Source organism: Orycteropus afer, unplaced genomic scaffold (genome assembly GCF_000298275.1).
Source record: "Orycteropus afer afer isolate SDZICR_OR568_19922 unplaced genomic scaffold, OryAfe1.0 scaffold00661, whole genome shotgun sequence".
Taxonomy (NCBI): Eukaryota; Metazoa; Chordata; class Mammalia; order Tubulidentata; family Orycteropodidae; genus Orycteropus; species Orycteropus afer.
In genome coordinates this window covers 1,132,370-1,154,204 of record NW_006922248.1, presented here as the reverse complement: position 1 = coordinate 1,154,204, position 21,835 = coordinate 1,132,370, and the positions used below count along the sequence as shown (strand labels likewise).

At 42.1% G+C, this 21,835-nt stretch overlaps 2 protein-coding genes across 2 annotated transcripts in view; one reads left to right on the top strand and one right to left on the bottom strand.

The window, feature by feature from the left end:
- The window catches only part of MKRN2 (makorin ring finger protein 2), a gene marked incomplete at its 5' end in the record, with an annotated part of 29,768 nt that extends 28,490 nt beyond the window's left edge, over nt 1-1,278 (top strand). Inside the window, 2 exon segments of the mRNA XM_007956753.2 lie at nt 816-960; nt 1,141-1,278. Coding sequence (XP_007954944.2) covers nt 816-960; nt 1,141-1,278 — 283 coding nt within the window.
- Nucleotides 1,279-3,588: 2,310 nt separating this feature from the next.
- RAF1 (Raf-1 proto-oncogene, serine/threonine kinase) overlaps nt 3,589-21,835 on the bottom strand; it is a 43,248-nt gene continuing 25,001 nt past the window's right edge. Inside the window, exons 11-17 of the mRNA XM_042783097.1 lie at nt 13,766-13,850; nt 12,880-13,056; nt 6,250-6,296; nt 4,716-4,834; nt 4,230-4,361; nt 3,953-4,087; nt 3,589-3,732 (exon numbers count right to left, since the gene is read on the bottom strand). Coding sequence (XP_042639031.1) covers nt 3,589-3,732; nt 3,953-4,087; nt 4,230-4,361; nt 4,716-4,834; nt 6,250-6,296; nt 12,880-13,056; nt 13,766-13,850 — 839 coding nt within the window. The remainder of the gene's footprint in view (nt 3,733-3,952; nt 4,088-4,229; nt 4,362-4,715; nt 4,835-6,249; nt 6,297-12,879; nt 13,057-13,765; nt 13,851-21,835) is intronic.

Here is a 21,835-nt window from a genome sequence, read left to right as displayed (position 1 = left end):
CAAGATTATCTTCTGTGTCTGTGTTAATTGGTTTCCCTTTTCTTTGTTGAAGAGGGTCTGTGCAATCCTTCTGCCTAGTCCGCCATCTTGCCATTTTTTAACTTTTTGATAAGTATATTCTGTATTCTTAATTTGTTTTCTTTTATGCAGTTAAAAACATTGTTCTGAGAAAGGGTCCCTAGCACATAAAGTGTTAAGAACCCCTGTTCTAGAGGGTGGGTACAAAGGAAAACTGGAATGAGGCCAGTAGCTTGAAGCAGCTGCTGAAATTAACTGTTTTCCCTCTACTAAGTCACAGCTTCCTGTGGTTACCTTTGACATCATTGCTGGCCAGGAGAATGGGGAAACTTGACTGGGTGGAGCTCCTTTTGGGACTTTTGGCTGAGGCAGCCAGAGTGGCCTAGGTTTGGAACTGGAGCCCAGGCAGTAGGCCCAAAGCAGCAGCCAGGGGCTAAAGTGAGGCCTGACTGGCTGCTCAGTCCTTGCTAGCCACTGGCTGCTGCCTGGTGGTCAGGTAAGTACAGAAACTGCCTGGAGGGCCTGGGTTTCCCTGAAACACCTTTAGCACTGCAGGCTCAGAACATAGTAGCATCAAATTCTGTGATAACATGTTGTAGTGGGATTATTATCCAGCTTGGAAATCAGGATCCCAACTGTATGTGACCTTAGACAAGTCACTTAGCCTCTGTGAGCCTCAGTTTCCCCACCTATAACATGAAGCTCTCTTACTGCTGGCACTGTAGGCAGACATGGAGGAAAGCAGGTATCTACCTAGGCTTGATTTTCCCACCATCCTCTTCTTTCTTGCTTTTCAGGAAAAAGGCCTGTAAATACTTTGAACAAGGCAAGGGGACCTGCCCATTTGGAAGCAAATGCCTTTACCGCCATGCTTACCCTGATGGGCGCCTTGCAGAGCCTGAGAAACCCCGGAAACAGCTCAGTTCTGAAGGCACCGTGAGGGTAAGAACCTTGCTCTGCTCAGGGACACTTTAGTTGTCAGCATTTCCAGATACCGTTCCTGGCCTCTTCCCTGACTAAATGGCTTTGGCAGCAGGAATTAGGGTAAGCAAAAGAAAAAGCAACACAGCCTTTATATTGCCATTGGCAGTAACCAAGCATGTTTTCTGGGTGTTTTTGCAGTTCTTTAATTCTGTGCGGCTCTGGGATTTCATTGAGAACCGAGAAAGCCGGCATGCCCCCAACACTGAAGACGTCGACATGACTGAGCTTGGGGACCTCTTCATGCATCTTTCTGGAGTAGAGTCTTCAGAGCCCTAAAGAATAGCTGGTCGCCTCTGCATCTCAGGCTCCACCAGCCAAGCCTCCCAAGCTAGGGTGGTTCAGCTCCCTGTCTGCAGTACAATTGCTATCACTTGGGTTTGAGTGGGGTTGTACTTAAATAGCCTTGGTCTCATCCACTCTCCATGATTAAGCCACAGAAACAGTGAAGGGTATAAAATAACCTAACTAGTATATGGAGTGGCCATTCTTATAGTCGATAGCTTAGGTGTACTTCAAGCTCCTTAGGGGAAACAGCTAACCATTCAGACTGAGTTCTGACTGGAAGGCTTTTACAAGGAACCTGGTTCCTATGCTTCTTGATCTTAATCTTAATCTTCTCAGAAGCAGTAAATTTGCAGTTGGCCCTAATGCAGCAGATTCCTTTCTTACCAAAGGATTCTTCTTCATCCCTGTAACAGGACTCCTCTGTAGTGAATTTTTCTAGTGTATCTAAATGGCGTGTGGTCAGAAATTTGACTTCTATAGCACTTTTCGAGAAACAAATTTTAATGTAAAGTGGGCCCTTCACACCTATCATATAAAACTTGAGCTCTTCACCTTAAGTATGCTCATTCTTCTGAGTTCTCTGTAGTGTCTGAGAATAGTTGCTTCTTTCTGGGAAAAGCCTTTCCAATTACCTTGATGCCAGACTTCTGTAATATGGAAAAATGAAAGAGGCTATTTTTACGGAAAGAAGCAATAATCTTGTTGCTGTGTTCAGTAAACTAAATTCAAGTATAAATCTTTTTCCCTGTAAGGGAAGCTCTTGAAGTAGTCCTGAGAGGCCACGTGGAAGTAGTCCTCTCATTGCTGGGCCTGGATCCAAGAAGCCCATGTGCACGTTCCTCCTGAGAAAACAGCCCCAGTTCTCACCTGTGCGCTCTTCTTTGGATATAAGCCTGTTAGGGTGATTATATTGAGGGCTCCATACAAGTATGCCCTCATGTAATGTAGGTTAATACTAAAGCCATTTATTTTTATCAGTAAAGTCTGGCTTTGATTCGAAAAATTCTGTAACTTACTGAAACCCAAGGAGGATTCTGGTTCTGAACCCAGCAGAGATCCTGAAAAAAACTGAGTGCATGTCTTCTGTCATCAGTTGTGATTTTAATTGAATGATGAGTGTAATCTTGGAATTTATCTATTTTTGTAACAAGCTGTAGATAGCAAATGTTTTATAAATGTGGGTAGGAAAAAAAAAACGTCTACTTTTACCTTTGAGTTTAGAATGCTTTGTGTTTAGTTTTAATACAAAGGCTAAAGTAAAATTCACTCCCAGCCCATGCTCTGGGCTCACTGCCTGCTCAAGAGAGTACTGATTTACATGCCACCCCTAAGGGAGTGAGTGAGTAGTGTCAAGCTGTGAGCTCAGTGGTCTTAACCTCTGACGCTTTATTACTTTCCAAGGAGGTAACAGCCATTAAACCTAAATTTAATTTATTTTATTAAAATAACATAATTGAGGAACCATAGTATAGTAACTGTATTTTGTCAGGCGCAATAGAAACAAAATTAAAACCCAAATCATCAAGAAAACCTGCATCCTTGGCTTCCTTGCATATACATGATGTGACTACGGAGACAAGGCTGGCTCTGGGGCCCCGCCCCATAGGGGCAGCTCCTGGAAGACTGCTCAGCACGCTGGAAGACTGCTCCCTGAGAGGGCGGAGACTGGGAGGGCAGGCCAGTCACCTCACCTGGAGATCTCAGGCTAGGTAAAAGGAGGAAGTGTCCAAGAAGTAAAGTTCCATAGTACCAAAGCAGGTTCCTTCAGGCGGCCGGGGTCTCGACAGTCCTGGTCTGTTTGGTGCATTATGTGCAAAACTACCTGTCTGGCGCCCTGCCACTATCTCTTTGAAGAAAAGTCCTTCCTGTGACAAGCACTCCTCATAGGAGCTTAATTCCAAAATCCACATGTCCTCACATCAGGGCTGGATTGCCTGCTACCTTCATATCCCCTCTGAGTGCTTTTTCTTGCCCTAAAATACTCATTTAGCCAACAGCTGGGGGCCCCAGATGATGTATTGCCATCAGCATCCACTTGTGCATCTGGAGAAGGCTTGGCTCACGAGCATGTGGGGTCAGAGGGGAGCATGACAAACCAGCATGGTAAATGGCTTCCTTCTCCCAGGGCCAGAGAGGGTAGAAAGAAGGCAACATGAAGTTAAGGCCCTGTGAATGTCTGGAAGGTCCTTAGCAGCAGCTTCTCTGAAAATAAGTTCTGTCTCCCTAGAAAGGGAGCAGAAAAGTGGTGCCTGCTGACTTCCCTTCCTCCCCTGGTGGCCTGAGTGCAGGTGTGAAGTTCAACTAGAAGACAGGCAGCCTAGGGGATGTGGTCAACGTGCAGGCGTTGATATGCTCGGTGTGGGCCGCCCGGTGCAGGGATGGCTCAGAAGCGCTCCGGTTGATTTTCGGCAGAGAGTGCTGCAGCAGCTCAATGGAAGACAGGATCTGAAACAATGCCATATGGTGGTCTGATTAGCTGAGCTTGGTGAGTCAGCAACAGCTTTAAACTGGGCCCAAAGACCCAAGCTATTCCTTGTCCCACACTTAAAAAATCATGTGGAGAATACTACTGCCTTCCCTATAAAAGAAAACACACATGCAACCCACTTTATTTCCATCATTAAGAACTCCTGCTCTAATACAGTTAAATTGAGCTAAGTCTTACCTGGGGGAAAAGAGGCCTTTCTTCCTTAACTTTCTTCACACAGTCGGCTACAAGCCTCTTCATTGCTTTGGGACAGTTCTTGTACAGTTTACTAAGATCTGGGGAGGCATACCCTCGGCCCACCATGAAGATGATCTGAGAAAAGAGTAGAAGGAATTGGGAGATGAGCACTAGTAAAAGCAACAACCTCTTCTAATGCTCTTCGAGAACTGGCAGGAGGCTCAGGGATTCCCTCATTGAGTTATTCCCCCCGCCAAAGCAGCCAGCACATGCTCACCTGATCCCGGTTATTGATGTGTGAGTAAGGAAGCTCCCCTGTCATCAGCTCATACAATACAATGCCATAGGAGTAGACATCAGACTGGAAGCTGAATGGGTTATTGTCCTGCATCCGGATCACCTCTGGGGCCTATAGGGATGGTATCATCATCATTTGGGCTGCACAGCCATCCAGGGGCCACTGTCCCTACCATTAGTAAGAGTCCAGTCCTCAACCCATATATAGTTAGTTGTCCCCAAAGGGCTCCGACTCAAGGGATTCTGCATTTTCTATTATCTCATTTGCTAACTCCTCTCTCGGTCCAGCCTACTCTAGGAAATCCAATCTGCCCTGGGCTGTCTGATCCAGGGAAGTGGGGACAATAACCCCACTGCCTCTGCACTTTTGGGAAATGACAGAAATTCTCTTAAGTTTGCAGAGACTCTCAGGGCACTCCTTCCACCCTGCATCGGAAGACAGCTAGTGAAAGCCTGGGTTCCTCACCATCCACAGGACAGAGCCGGTAGGCTGTTCAACCTGCTGAGAACCACTCCAGCGTGACTTTACTGTTGCCAAACCAAAATCTCCAATTTTTACCGTCAGGCCTTCATGGAGAAATATATCTCAATGCTTGTTAAGGACTCTGGTTTCAAAAGAGTAATCAAGTTAATTTTGAAAAACTTCTTAAAGCTCTTTAGAGCACAGCAATCTTTCCACCGCCCAGCTGCCCCTGCACTGGATTTGCTAAGGTTTTTGAAGTTTTGAAAAAGTGCTTCTGGCATTCTCCCTCTTCCAGGAAGTGCACAGGATTGTTCTGTGTGCCAGATAATTTGGCTCTGGCCAAAAACAAGCCAAAGCTGCTCTCCCCAGCTGCTTCTCCCCATGTATGTATCTGTGGACACCAAGTTCCCAGCCTCATGATGTAACCACATAATGAAGATGCCTTCAACCCAAGACTCTATAAAAAGCACAAGCTACTGCCAAGGGTTCATTCCTTTCATCTGCCTGCATTCCACCCTGAGGACTAACTGAGACCTGAGTGGGAACGAAAGGGCAAATCCCTTACTAGTGCTGAACGTTCTCACAGGAAATCTCACATGAACAGGTACCACTTAGTGACTAAGATCAGAAGTAGTCACTTCATTTCTGGGGGAAGTCAGTCAGGTTAAGGGAGACTTGTTATCTGCTGATGCCCAGTAATTAACATCTCAAAATCTATTGCATCTGTTTTTCATGGCTCCCAAAACACCCACCATTGAGAGGGTCCCGTGTCTCAGGCATGTACCCAAAATGGGCCATATGCCATAATCCAACTTAACTCTAAGGTCTCTTGCTAGCCAAGAAGCAAAATTGGCTGTAATGTCACACTTCTTCCAAAGACAGGCTGAAAGAAGGTGGCAAATTTTAAAAAATCTTAAATGTCCTGCTTTATAGCATAAAGAATAACTTTATTTGTCCCCTCTTCTATAAAAACACTTAAATCTTAGAAAGGGGATCAGACAGTTTCCAACAGTGCCTTTAAGGAAACCACTAACTAGAAAAGACAATTTTAAGTAATTTTAGAATACTTTAAACATTTGGCTTACAGCTACTTTCTGATCAGATATACACACATACAGAAAACACAAAATACAAAAGAGTAATATCCCAAGCTAAAGGTGGAATATAATAAAATTAACTATACCTATTTCAAACTTAACCCAAATATGTATCTCAACTCGTGGAAATCTTTCCAAATCATCTTTGGTAGGAAAAGTTTGTTTAAACTGGGGGGTGGGGGGGAGGCGAGGAGGCTCCTCCCAGACATCACAGTTTCAGTGGAAGCAGAAGGTGCTGAATACATCAATCCTAAACTGTACCTTACAATATTACTTTGTTTTTCAAAAAACTACATTTTTTATTTTCTTTCTTTCCTATCTTTTGCCTCTTTTCCTAAAGATTTCCTTTAGCATCAAGAACCACTAGTGAGAAGAGTCTCTCTTCTGTTTTCCTAAGTTTAGATATGAGCAATCAAATGAACTCAACAACCAAAGGATACTGTTGGATTTCATGTCTCTGTGGATGATGTTCTTGGCATGTAAATAGCTGTGAAGGGAAAATAAATCTATTAGAACAGATTGAAAGATCGTAAGCAAGCAGTTTCTAACTATATGTAAAATACTAGAAAATACATAATTTTGCAACAACCAAAAGTATGTGTGGTTACAAATGTACATATGTATGCATGTATGTAGTATATGTATGTGTATACCAAACCCACTGCCATCGAGTCAATTCCAACTCATAGTGACCCCCATTGGTTCTCCAAGGCTGTAAATCTTTATGGAAGAAGACTGCCTCATCTTTCTTCCACAGAGCAGCTGGTGGGTTTGAACCACAACCTTTTAGTTAGCAGCCAAATGCCTTACCCACTCACTACCACCAGAGCTCCTTCTATATGTTGCTCAACACATCCAGAACATAAGACAAAGAAGGAAACCAAAGACTCAGAGAAGAAATTAGTCTGTAGGACTAACAGTCTACGTGAATCACAGTTTCATGTACCCTGGGAACAGAACTAGATGATGCCCAGCTACCACTCTCAACAGTTCTGGACCCACAATAGATGGATCCTGATAGAAGGGGAGAAACGTGCAACAGAACTCAAATTCTTAACAAAGTCCAGACTTACTGAACCAGTTAAGACTAGAGGAGTCCTAAGACTGTCACTCTGAGATACTCCATAAACTTTGAACCAAAACTATCCCAAGGTCGCATGTGAGAAAAACAACAGATTAGCTAATAAAATAAGGATTACCAGTGAGTACTGTTCACCTTTAGAAAATCATCTATCTGAGTCCAAATGGTCAACAGTTACTCTAAAGCAAAGGTGGAAGGGTAAAGGGACAGGGAACTGGATTACTGGAAGCAAAACATCCAACAGGGAATAAATGAGACAATAAAAACATTTAAAAAATTATAACCAATGTATCTGAATAAGCTGTGTAGTAACTGTTAAATGATAACCTAATTTTCTATGTAAACTTACACTGAAAACAAAATTTTTTTTAAAGGGGCTATAAAGTCAGCTGAAGGCCTTGCTCTCAGTGAAGCGTTACCTACAGAGCTTGTGGCTTTGCTTAGGTAGCCTATCTATGCCGTTCATCACCTGAAGGTGAGGCATAGCACACACATGGTGATTCCTCCCCCACATCAAGGTTTACTTAAAAGTAATTCTGACAACCCAAATATCCATTAACTGATGAAGATATCAACAAAAGGTACACCATATAATGGGGTATTACTCAGCTATAGAAAAGAATGAGTACTGATTCATGCTAAACCAAACCCACTGCCATCAAGCCGATCCTGACTCATACTGACCCCTATTGGGTTTCTGAGGCAGTAAATCTTTACGAAAGTAGATTGCCCCATCTTCCTTACACAGAGCAGCTGGTGGGTTCGAACTGCCAACTTTCTGGTTAGCAGTCAAATGCCTTAGACACTGTGCCACCAGAGCTCCTTACTGATTCATGCTACAACATGCTAAATCAAAGAAGCTAGGCCACAAAAGTCCATGTATCATATTATTCCGTTATAAGAAATGTCTGAAATACGCAAATCCATACAGCTAGAAAGCACATGAGTGCTTGCCAGGAGCTGGGGAAATGGGGAGTGCCTGCTAATGCATTTCTTTTTGGAGTGATGAAAATGCTCTGGAAATAGATTGTGACAGCTGCACAGTCTTGTGAATATACTGAAAACCACTTAGTTATATACTTTAAAAGGATAAAATTTTACAGTATCTGAGTTAAATCTCAAAAATTTTAAAAGTAGTTTTGACTAGTTCTTAAAATATGCAGAATGCAAATGCCACCTGATTATTAAAGATAGGAAATTTTATGTACACAAGCACAGCTTTAGCTTTACTCCCAGACATCTGGAAATAAGGGGAGCTCCTACTTCTCTAACATAAAGGGAACTTCAAAGGAAAAGTTTGAAAAACACTGCCCACCCCCATTTCACTGAACAATATGTCAGCAGAGACCCAGCAGAGTAGTAATTCATGGAGGAGCCAAGGATGACCTTTAAGCCTTTGCTAAAAGGAAAATAAATTATCCAAAAAGTGATCAAACTTTCCTGTGGAACTAACACATATGCTGAGGGGCCATGCTTGGCACCTGATGCCTGCAGAGGGCACTGCTGTGGCTGTTCAAGCTGAAATTACCTACACCCACTCTCTCCATGAGTTTCTGGATGAATTTTCAGGTAGCAGCTGGAACCTGAAATAGAGCCCAAAAGGGCAACCTCAGCTTGGGTGAGGAACCAGAGTAGCTCATTCTTGGTAACTGCTCCCTTCCAACCCACCCAAGAGGCTCATCTTTAGCTGTTAAAACGTATCACAATAAATGAATCAATAAGACTAGAAGTTGAAAAGATTAATAAAATCAACAAACCACTGGTAAATTTAACAAAAAAGGAGGAGTAGATGCAAATATCACAAAAAATGAAATGGGCAACATCACAACAGAACCAACTAAAAAAGACTATCAGGATACTATGAAGAACAGTATGCCAACAAATTTGAAAACCTAGAAGAAATGGGTGGATTTCTAAAAACACACTACTTACCTAAACTAACACAGACTGACGTAGAAAATTTGAACAGACTCATTCTCAACAAAAGAAATTAAGTCATAAAAAAAAACTAAAACCTACCAACAAAAAAACACGGAGACAGCTTCACTAGAGAATTCTACCAAACATTCAGAGAAGAGCTGATACCAGTCCTACTCAAACTATTCCAAAACACAGAGAGGATGGAATCCCCCAAAATACGTTTTCTGAAGCAAACATAACCTTGATACTAAACCCAGGCAAAGACAGCACTAAAAAGGAAAACCACAGACCAATACCCCTTGTATATATAGATGCAAAAATCTTCAACAGAATCCTAGCCAATAGACTCCAACAACGTATCAAAAAAAAATTATCATGACCCAGTGGGATTCATACCAGGTATGCAAAGATGGTTTAACATTAGAAAAACAATTAACATAGTCCATCACATAAGGAAAATAAAGGAAAAGAACCGCATGATCATATCAATCAATGCAGAAAATGACGTTTGATAAAATCCAACAACCATTCCTGATAAAAACACTAAGAGGGAAAATTTCTCAATATAATAAAGGATGTATACACAAAACCAATAGCCAACATTATTCTCAATGGAGACAGATTAAAACCGCTCCCCTTGTGAAAGGAAACCAGACAAGGATGCCCTCTACCACTACTTCTATTCAACACTGTATTGGAAGTCCTACCCAGTGCAATAAGGCAAGAAAAGAAAATAAAAGGCATCCAAATTGGTAAGAAAGAAGTAAAACTATGCCTATTTGCTGATGATATGATCCTATACATAGAAAAACAAAGAAACTCAGCAAGAAAATTACTGGAACTAATTGAAAGATTCAGCACAGTGGCAGGATGTAAGATCAACATACAAAAATATGTTGGATTCCTCTATACCAACAAAGAGATATCTGAAAAGGAAATAAGAAAATCAATACCATTTACAATACTAACAAAAAGGTAAAATACTTGGGAATAAATCTTACCAGGGACGCAAAAGACACATACAAAGAAAACTACAAAACACCACTTCATGAAACTTATTATTATAAGTGGAAGAACATACTATGCTCATGGACAGAAAGGCTGAACATTGTAAAAATGTCAATACTACCCAAAGTAATTGATTTATTCAATGCAATCCCAATCCAGATTCCATCAGCATTCTTTAAGGACATGGAAAAAACAATCACTAATTTTACCTCTGGTAGCATAGTGCCTAAGGGACTTGACTGCTAACCAGAAGGCTGGCAGTTCAAACCCACTAGCCACTCCTCAGAAGGAAGGTTGGGCAATCTACTTCTGTAGTGAAACTGCCTTGGCAACCCAAGGAGGGGTCGCTATGAGTGGGGGCTGACTCGACGGCACACAACAACAACAACAAATTTTATCTGGAAAGGAAAGAGACCTCTGATAAAGCACTACTGAAGAAGGAAAAAGTAGGAGATCCCACCCTCCCTGATCTCAAAACCTACTATACACCCACGGTAGTCAAAACAGCCGGGTACTGGTACAATGACAGATACAAAGACCAGTGGAACAGAATTGAGAACCTAGAAATAAATCGAGCTACCTTTGGTCAGCTGATCTTTGACAAAGGGCCAAAATCCATTCAATGGGGAAGAGACAGTCTCTTCAACAAATGGTGCCAGCAAAACTGGCAGAAAAATGAAACAAGATCCATACACCCCATATACACCATACACTAAAACTAACTCCAGATGGATCAAAGACTTAAATGTAAAATCTCCAAGTATAAAATTCATCAAAGAAAAATAGGGGCAAACTTAAGAGTTCTAATATATTGCATAAATAGACCGTCAAAAATAAGAAAAATGCACAAACAGTAGAAGATAAACTAGATGACTAGGATCTTCTAAAAATTAAATTCTTATGTGTATCAAAAGACTTCTCCAAAAGAGTGTGTGTGTAAGGCGGGGAACCCTACAGATTGGGAAAAAATATCAATGACATATCTAACAAGGGACTTATCTCTAAAATTTATAGAAGACTCTAATATCTCAACATCAAAAAGTCAATCCAATTAAAAAATGGGCAGAAGATATGAACAGACACTTCACCAAAGAAGATATTCAGGTGGCCAACAAACACATGAGAAAATGCTCATGATCATTAGCCATTAAAGCCATACAAATCAAAACAACACTGAGGTATCATCTCATCCCAGCAATAACAGTAAAGTTCAACGAGACAGAAAAAAAACAAATACTGTGCCAAGAATGTGAAGAGAATGGGACTCTCATACACTGCTGTGAGGCTGTAAAATGATACAACCACTGGGGAAAACAGCAGGGTGCTTCCTTTAAAAGTTGGAAATAAAAATACCATTTTATCCAGCAATCTCATTACTAAGTATATATCCTAAAGAGGTGAGAGCCAGGATACGAATATATATATACCAAACCATGTTCACTGCAGTACTATTCACAATAGCAAAGAGATGGAAATAACTTAAGTTCCCATCAATGGAGGCATGGATAACCAAACTATGGTACATACACACAATGAAATACTACACAACACTAAAGAATAATATAGAATCTGCAAAACACTGCATAACATGGATGAACTTGGAGCACATTATGCTGAGTGAAATAAGTAATCACAGAAGGACAAATATTGTATTAGGCCATTATTGTAAACATTCAAGGAAAAGGTTTACATATGGAAGGCAACTTTCTTTGAGGGTTACCAGGGATGGGAGGGGACGGGAGAGAAAATCACTAGATAGGTAAGAGACAACTACTGATCTGGGTGAAGGGAATGGCAATATTCCAAGCGACTAACACAGTAACACTAAGGAAAGGGAAGACACAGAGAGGCGCATAAGAGGTATAGACAACAAAGGTAAACACTTTAACATACATAATACTGCATATCAGTAATACATGCATAAAGGTAAACACTAACATACATAATACTGCATAACAAACATTAATCCACAGGTGGATACACAGGTAGACAGGCTAAATGATCAGGTATGGCTGGGCAAAAGGGAATATACCCATGACCATATATTAGTCTGGCAGACAATATTTCTATTTACAGATTTGTATAGGCTGTAAGAAATGCCCATATATACAACAGAGTTAACAGAAGGCAAAGTTACGATAACTTCTCAGCCACAGCCTAATACCTCGAGGGTGTGAATCGCTGGACCCACAAGCTTGGTACCATGCTTGTTGGGGACATTATGCTCAATTGGCATAACATACTACACAAAAACTTTGTTTTAAATCCTACTTTGGTGAGTAGCAACTGGGGTCTTAAAAGCTTGCAAGTGGCCATCTAGATGCAACAACTGGTCTCCCCTCATTCAGAGCAAAGGAAAACAAAGTAAATCAAAGACTGGAAACAATTAATCCAAGGGACTAGTGGACCATGTGGACCTGAGCCTATATGACTATGAGACCAGAAGAACTAGATGGGGCCCAGCTACCACTGTCAACCACTCAGAAAGGGATCAGTGTGGAGTTCCTGGATACAGTAGGAGAATAATGTGGAACAAAACTCAAAATCATAAAAAAAGCCCAGGGTTACTGGTTTGATAGAGACTGTTGAAGCCCCCAAGACCATAGCCTCTAGTCATTCTTCAGGCCTGGAATTGAACTCACTCCCATGGCCTCCAGCTAAACAACAGACAGGCCTACAAAGTGAACAATTATACCAAGAAGGTACACTCCTTAGAACAATCAACCATGGGAGATCAGAAGAGCAGCATCTGTACAGAGAGATCATTCGGAGAATGCATGGGTAAGATGGACACAGGGAGGAGATAACCACAGGGAGGAAGTGCAAAGAGAGCTGTTACAATATGGGGATTGCAATCAATGTCAAACAAAACGTGTATGAAGTACTGCATGGGAAATGAATTTGTTCTGTAAACCTTCACCCAAATCACAATAAAAATTTTTAAAAAAACAAACCTATAGAAATCACTAAACAGATTAGATGGCTTTTCATAATCCTGGTTCTGATTTAGGGACAAGTCAATGCTTAGGCCTAAGAGACAGTCATCAGGCCATCTACTCACTCCATTCCTTGAGCCGTCTGCCGGGCAATGTCAATCAACTGGAACATCTGAAACTTGGTCTCCTGGACATGCAGGTGTTTGTAGAGACTGCTGCCTTCACACCACTGTGTCACAATCGCCAGGTTGTCCTTTGTCATGTACCCCATGAAGAGCAAGATATTCACGTGCCGTGTTTTGCTAGAGGAGGAATGGAGAGAAAAGGCTCTGAACCCTCAGATGCCTCAGAACAAGGAGATGTACTCTGCTTTCCTATGACTTCAGATTCCTTGTGCTCTGGACATCCCCATGCTCACGACCTGAGGTAACTGGCAAAGCGAACCTGAGATACCCGGTAATTCAGCAGGTATCCAGAGCAGACAGAGGCTCATCCATTACTAGCGCACTTAGTGCCGGCTTTGGTCACAGCGGATGGCTCCCTATCAGTGTACAGTCGTGACTCTTCCCACAGGGCCCACAGGGCCTCACCTTGCAATCCATCACTATTCACCTCATTCCCAGAAGTCTCTCAACACTGACTCAATGATCTGAGACCTGAAGGTAACTGTAGTCTAGAATAAGGCAATTTGGCTATAAAAAGGGTTCTTGGAAATAAATATGAAATAGAACCTATTTCTCCCTACCTCAGATGTAAACTACTAAGTGTGCTCATAGATCTAAAACTAGTGGAAGATGGTGTTCTTGTGAAAAAAGGCCCTGCTAAAGGTTCGACAACCACATAAACAAATGGAAACACTCCTAAGAGCTTCCAACAACAGGAACTCCATAATGAACACTAACCAGACACAGAGCCCTCAAAGACAGACTCTGGCTGTAATAGCTGCTTGTTGTTCTACCCCTACCCCCACCCCACCACTCTAGGTGCTGGACACACCAGCTTCCTACTCACCGCAGGACAGCCACCTCATTCCTAAAGGCCTGGAACTGCTCAGGTGTTGGATCAACGACCTTGAGGATCTTTACTGCAACATCTCCTGCAAATTAGTTTGTAGTTAGAGCAGTCAGTTAGATGACCTTACTTTGTTATTTTTCAAATACCCTAGTTTTGGGGAAGATACAGTGAATCACTTGTTCAAAAAAATAATCATATATCTACACAGATAGAACAAATCTACAAATCTGAAATCATTCAACAAAACTAGCTGCAAAAAGTTAAATAGGTTATACTACTGTCCTTAAAATACCACACCATAGGCTGTACTTAATAGACTTGGTTTAAAACTATGCATTTAACTCTCACATCCCCAGAGGTGATGTCATGTGTGATAGGGTCAATAAATAGCCTTGGCCTGTGAGGATGAGATCAGTGAAGGGATGGGAATGGCCCAGCAGGGAGTGACTCACTGGGCCACAGGCTGGTATAAGGAAACAGGCCAGTGAGCAAGTAGCATCCACAGTTCAGTGAGACCTAAGATGGGCCCTAATACAAACTCAGATACATATATTAAAATCAGAGCTTTAAAAAGATTCATTCTGGTTTGACCCCCTGCTGAGAATTTTAATTTCTATCCTAAATATACTACTGAATCAGAATCTACATTTTAACAAGAACCCCAGGAGATAGATCCAAAATGAACTGGTTCAAGGCCCTGATTAAAACTGAGCTATTTTGCCTTCAATCCCATGGAAAGTAATCCTATAGTTAGTGCTTACTATGTCTGGCACTGTGTGTGCTTTTACAGGCATTACCTACATAAACATTGTTAATCAGCAGAGACTTTTAGTCACTTGCCCAAGGTCACAGAACCAAAAAAAAAGGGCTGGAGCCAGGATCAGAACCTCAGTCTGAGCCTAATGCCTGCCTTTTTCACTACAATATCAACACTGTCAATCGCTGTGACTAAAACGAGCCTCTTTATGTAACTTTAGAAAAATCAAGGGATTAATTCTACTTTATATGCATGATGGATTTAGAAACCACTTTCAAGAGTGTTTTTATATCAATGTATTTATAATAGCAATTATAATGAATTACTTGGAGCTTGTTTTTGTTGTGCCAGCAAGTCGGACCCGATTCATAGTGACCCCTCCTTGGGTTTCCAAGGAGGGGTCACTATGGAAATAGATTGACCAACCTTCCTTCCAAGGAGTGGCTGGTGAGTTTGAACCGCCAGCCTTCTGGCTAGCAGTCAAGTACCTTAGGTACTACGCTACCAAAGCTCCTTGGAGCTTATTAGGACCTCAAATTTTCAAAGCATATGAATTTACTAAAACTTGGCCTTACAGTTGGAACTAGGGTGGTGCTGTGGTTAAAGTATTGGGCTGCTAACTGAAAGGTCAGTGGTTCAAATCCACCAGCCACTCAGCAGGAGAAAGATGAGGCAATCTGTTTCTGTGAAGATTTACAGCCTTAGAAACCCTATGGGGCAGTTGTACTCTGTCCTACAGGGTTGCTATGAGTCTGAATTGACTCAACAGCAGTGGTTCTTTTGTGGGTGGGAGATGTGGGGGGCTGGGAAGTTAGGCCTTACAGTGATCAGATTAAGAGTTAGAACTCTGGAAGTGAGTGAATTCAGCCTTCTGTGTAACAAGCAAATGCCCCAGCAGCACACTCATGCAGCCTCTTCTGTTGCAGCAGTCCTCACTTCACTTGTGGGTAGTTCCACCTATAGGGAGATGTTTCTTATGACAGATCCCAAACTATTTCCCTGTGATCTCTGCTTAACAGAGCGACCTCCAAACTGGCTCTCAATTCACCTGCACAAGTTTTGCCAAGAATCAAGGGCTACCTGTGCAGCTGTGTTGACTATGGATAAGAGAGACACAAGCTATATTCAGAGATGCCTCCTATCTAAGAAAATGGATCCAGTAGTCATATGAGAGACACATGTACAACAGCCCTAACCTCCAGTTCTTTACAACTCAGTAGGAGTGCTACGATTCTCTGCATAACTGCTCCTTCTGGTAGAGTTTGGACCAAGATAGGAATGCTCTGGGGGCAGGATGTCACAAGAAGAGAAGTACATTTTCTTATAGAGAGAAAGTAGGAAGGTTTTCTGAAGGAAATGGGATATTCCAGACTGGGTATACTAAGAATGAAGCCATGGTAAGGAGGATAAGACAACCATAAACTATGTTTGGGAAATGCTAGAATGTGATTTGGGGAATCTGCTATAATAGTCTAGGCCAGAAGTAGGCACAGTGATTACAGTGGGAATAGAAAAGAGGGGATGAAACAAGAAGCCCTATGAAGGTGTATGAAGTACTGCATGGGAAATGAATTTGCTCTGTAAACCTTCACCCAAATCACAATAAAAATTAAAAACAAAACAAACCCATAGAAATCACTAAACAGATTAGATGGCTTTTCATAATCCTGGTTCTGATTTAGGGACAAGTCAATGCTTAGGCCTAAGAGACAGTCATCAGGCCATCTACTCACTCCATTCCCTGAGCCATCTGCTGGGCAATGTCAATCAACCTCCTTGGGTTTCCAGGGCGGTATCACTATGGAAGTAGATTGCCCAACTTTTCTTCCGAGGAGTGGTTGGTGAGTTTGAACTGCCAGCCTTCTGGTTAGCAGTCAAATGCCTTAGGCACTATGCTACCAAAGCTCCCATTAACTACATTAGGGCTCTCATTTATTAATACTTGTTGACTGAGCCAAACATTTTAGTCTACCTCCTCATAGTTTCCACAAAAGGACTGTTATCTACATTTTAGAGGGGAAGAAATTGAAGCTAAGAGAAGTTCAGTTTACATGGCTGGTAAGGAGGCAATCTGAGAGTCCAATCCAGGTCTCTCTGACATTGCTGTTGTTAGCTGCTGTCAAGTCGATCCAACACTTAGCGACCCTATGTACAACAGAACAAAATACCACCTGAACAAAACATTTGTGTCACCTTCACAATCATTGCTATGTTTGTGCCTATTGTTGTCACCACTGTGCCAATCCATCTCATTGAGGGTCTTCCACTTTTTCTGCTGACCCTCTACTTTACCAAACTTTTCCCTTCTCCAGAGATTGGTCTTTCCTGATAATATGTCCAAAACATGGAAGACGAAGTCTCACCATCCTCACCTCTTAAGGAACATTCTGGCTATACTTTTTCTAAGACAGATCTGTTTGTGCATCTGGCAATTCACGGTATATTCAATATTCTTTGCTAACATCGTAATTCAAATGCATCCATTCTTCTTCAGTCTTCCTTACTCATTGTCCAGATTTCACATGCACATGCGGTGACTGAAAATAGCATGGCTTGACTGATGCATGCCTTAGTCCTAAAATGACATCTTTGCTTTTTAACACTTTAAAGAGGTCTTTTGCAGCAGATACACACAATGCAGTATGTTGTTTGATTTATTTTATTTTTTCAGTGTTCCCTCCCCTCCCCTCCCTCCTAACCAACAAAGCTTCCTTCCATATATAAACCTTTCCTTGACTCCTTAGAATAATGAACTAATAGAATATTTGTCCTTCTGTGATTGACTTATTTCATTCAGCATAATGTCCTTCAAGTTCATCCACATTATGCAGTGTTTTGCAGATTGTACATTATTCATTAGTGTTGCATAGTATTCCATTGTGTGTATGTACCATAATTTGCTTATGTGCTCTTCTGTTGATGGGCACCTAGGTTGTTTCCATCTTTTGGCTATTGTAAATAGTGCTCCCATGAACATGGGTGTGCATATATCTGTTCTCTTGGCCCTCATTTCTTTAGGATATATACCAAGTAATGGGATTGCTGGATCAAATGATATTTCTAATTCCAACTTTTTAAGGAAGCACCCTACTGTTTTCCACAGTGGTTGTATCATTTTACAGTCCCACCAGTGGCATATGCATGTCCACATCTCTCCACATCCTTGCCAGCATTTGTCATTTTCTGTCTTGTTGAATTTTGCTATTAGTGCTGGGGTGAGATGAATCTCATTGTTGTTTTGATTTGCATTTCTCTAATGGCTAATGATTGTGAACATTTGTTCATGTGTTTGCTGGCCACCTGAATAAACCTCTCTGGTGAAGTGTCTATTCATGTCGTCTTGCCCATTTCTGAATTAGAGTGTTTGTCTTTTTGTTGTTTGGGCAATGGAGTTTTCTATAAATTTTAGTCCCTTGTCAGATATGTTGTTGCCATTTTTTTTCCCCCCAATCTGTAGGTTCTCTTTTTACTCTTTTGGAGAAGTCTTTTGAAGCACTTAAAAATTTTATTTTCAGAAGGTCCCATTCATCTGGTTTATTTTCAGCAGTTTGTGCATTTTGGGTTATGCCTGACCAAATAAAAATTTATGCCATAAATCAGGGCCCCTAAATTTGCCCCTATTTTTTCCTTGAGGCACTTTATAGTTTTAGGTTTCACATTTAAGTCTTTGATCCATCTGGAGTTAGTTTTTGTGTATGTCATGTGGTATGAATCTTGTTTCATTTTTCTGCAAATGGATATCCAGTTTTGTCAAGGCCCTTGTTTTGCAATACTTTCCCTTCCTCACCGCTCTCCTTTGGGCATGCTCTGGATGTCAATGCACTTAGCCTCCAGGGGCACTCATCCTTAACCCAGTTAGTACTGCAGCCTCAGAAGTCATAGGATTAGCTGGCAGTCAATGCCCCCTCACAGGGACTGACTCTGACCTTGCTGTCAGCTTAGCATCCTTAGCATTTTCACACATGCTATTGCTAAGCCACATTCTCTACCTCTAGCTTCAATGGACAGGACTTATCCCTGTTGAAAGTTCATCTTTACTTTGTTCCATTCATCACAGCCAGTTAGTCTTCTCATCTTTCTAAATTCTATTATCCAATGATGTACTACACTTCTCATTTAAGTCATCCACAATACCTGTGTCTTTATCTATGTCAATAAGAAGACTGAATAGGGTCATTCTCTCAGGGACTCACCTGCCATCCATCTCATGTGTAACAGTTACAATACAAATTATATGCAATGTCTTAACTGAAATCCAGAAGCTGTATTCTATACTACAGCATTCTCCTCACTGATCTATCCAGTGACTGTGTTATAAAAGGACATGTGGTTAGTCAGGTATGCTGCATTTCCAGTAAATCACGGCTTCCCTTTCCAATCAAGGGCTCCCAAACCATCTCTCATAACTGGCTTTTAGAATCTGGGCCAAGATCCACTTCTAATCTCTTCATCCATCGCCCTATCTTCTGAAAATATTTGTGTCTGGTCTTGTAGGACTTCTCCTATCTCTAGGATTCCCCAGAATTGAGCAATCTTGTCTGCATATTCCAAGGTCCAAGTTAGGGCTTTGGCCCCAAAGTTACTTTCATTCTGCAATTCTGTCCTGGGCCTCAGTTCCCACCCATCCACATTTGCTCAGCTTTTTGTATCCACACATCCATCTCCACAGCAAAGATGGAGAGGCTATTTCATTTCTTCTAGTACCACAGGTTCCTCTGCTCAGGCCCATCTTCTCCCCATCCTTCCCCTGTTCCAACTGGGAGAGCCTTCTCTGAGTTTCTCTTGAACTGCGTTTCCTCTAGGCATCTGCCTTTCCCTACTACTCTCACTGGTCACACAGCCCTGACAACTTCCTCTTTGGTCAGAATGAGCAACCTTGTATTCCCATTAAGGCCTGTCCCTTGTCCCCTGGAGTTCAGAGTCTGCAACTCTGAAGACCTTCTCTTTTTCCACCTCACTGGGATCACTGCAATTTTATCACTTATTATTTATTTTTGAAGGCCTCCTACCACTTTTAAGTCATCTTCTCTTCGCAAGTCCTCCTCGATCTGGATGACAATCCTAACTAGGCTCCTTGCTGGTGGCCCCAACCTCAAAAGTGATCACCTGTCTGTCACTCTCCCCTGGGAGCTTGCCATGTATGCTTCACCAACTACTTCTTCTTGCTAAGCAGAAACTACCAGCACAGCAACTTCCCCAAGGAGCTCTTCTGTTACCTTTTGAAAGAAATTTGTGTGGGGTAGGGAGCAGCCTACAAATGGAAACTCCTCAAATATTCCAAGGACTGTCACAAAAGGGGTTCAGTCTGCTCGGTGCAATGGGTAAACATTATAGGAAAATATATTTCAACTCCAATAAAGAGCTATATTCTACTGCTAGGGACTGTCCGGAGCTAGAATGAGCTCCCCCATCAGGCTGGTTTTCATGTAAAGGCTAGTCAAACTTCCTGAAAGTCTCCTAACAGTCCGAGACTCCAAATGATAACTATAGTTCAGTGAATTACATGGTATGGCTTTTCTAGCCATGGTCTTTGTGACTCCCCCCAGATTACTGGGAGCCATGCATATAAAGTGTATGGAACTCTAATGTGAGGACTAGTTAATTTTGTTATGCTGCTGGGCTTAAAATTAGAGGCAGAAAAGGGATCTCACTGCCATCAAGATAGGAGGTAGAAACGCACACCTGTGGCTTCCATCCAAACAAAAGACAGGCATATGAGTTGAACATTTACCTGAGATAGACACACTCCTGGGAGAGAACAATCATGGGAGACTAGAAGGGCTGTGTATGCACAGGGAGCAGCTCAGGGGGCAGGAGTGATTGGAGGGATGGACATAGGGAAGAGGTTACTACTGGGAGGAAGTGGGAGGGGAGCTGTTTGTTGCACTGGGGTAAATTATAGTCAATGTCATGAGACAAAATATATGTGAACTGCTGAATGAAAAGTGAATTTCCTCTGTAAACTTTCACCCAAATCACAATTAAAATAAAAAAAGATAGGAGCTGGAGGCAGAGTGGAACGTGTCTTTGGACCCAAGATTCCTGCACTAGACCTCCTAGGCAGAGATGACTGGCAGAGACGACCAGTTGAGACTACCGCAGAGGAACCAAGAGGCACAAGACATAGCAGCAGGCTTGCCAGCCCACAGAGCAAGAAAGCTGAGTGTTTGCTGGCGAAGTGGGGTGCACCTAGGTGTACCTATCAGCAGAGCTAAAAGAGTTTTGCAACACTTGCCTGAGCAGGGCAGAGGCCAGGCTGGGAGGCTAAGGGCCAGAGAGGCATGCCTGAGGACACAGCAGAGAAAAGATTGTCCTGACTGAAGAACTGCATCCTGAGAGCATTCCTGAATCTGAATTTTAGCCTGTTACTTCCCTAGTAAACCCCATAATCATGAGTACTGTCTGTGAGCTCTGTGTGGCCACTACAACAAATTACTGAACCCAGTAGAGAAGTAGTGAGTGTCGTGGGAGCAACAGTTGGTGTCAGAGTTGATTAAAAGCCTGGAAAGTGGTGGCATGTTTGGCCTCCTAGGAATAAGCCTTGGGCTGATGATGGTGATTCTGTCTTCTTGTGAAGTTAGAGGAGGTCAGATGAGGATGCTGTCTCCACATCCTTTTTGCAATATCCAAAGTCATTACAGGGCCTACACCTCCACCATCCACTCCAATCCCTCTTATGGTCTCTTCATCACTCATTCTTCTGAACCCACTCAGACCTCCTTGAGTTCCATGAACAGGCCAGGTGAGTGGAACACTTTACGCTTGCTGTTTGTTCTTCCCCAGATACTTGAGCCTCCTCAGGACTCTGTGCAAATGCCCTTTTCTCAACAGACTCCTCCACAACAAATCTACTATCAACTGGAACTCAGCCTAACACGCCATATAAGCATCGCTCCATTCTTCTCCTTAGCACTTAAACTACTCTACGTAATTTATTTTCTTGTTTATTGTCTCCACTACAGTCCATGAGGAGCTCTGGAGGTGTAGTGGTTAAAGTATTTGGTTGCTAACCAAAAGGTCAGTAGCTCAAGCCCACCAGCTGCTCTGTAGACGAAAGATGAGGGAGTCTGCTACCATAAAGCTTTATAGTTGGAAACCAATGGCAATCACTGTAAGTTGGAATCAACACGATGGCAGTGAGTTTGGTTTTTTGAAAGTACCTAACAGAAAAACTTTTTATCTGTTTTGTTCACTGCTTTATTCCTAGACCCAAGAACATTTAAAATTAGAAGGCAGCTCAGGAAACATGGGATGAAGATAAGAATCAGTTCTAAGATGACATCAGCAAGGCAAGTTATGAACCGAAAAGC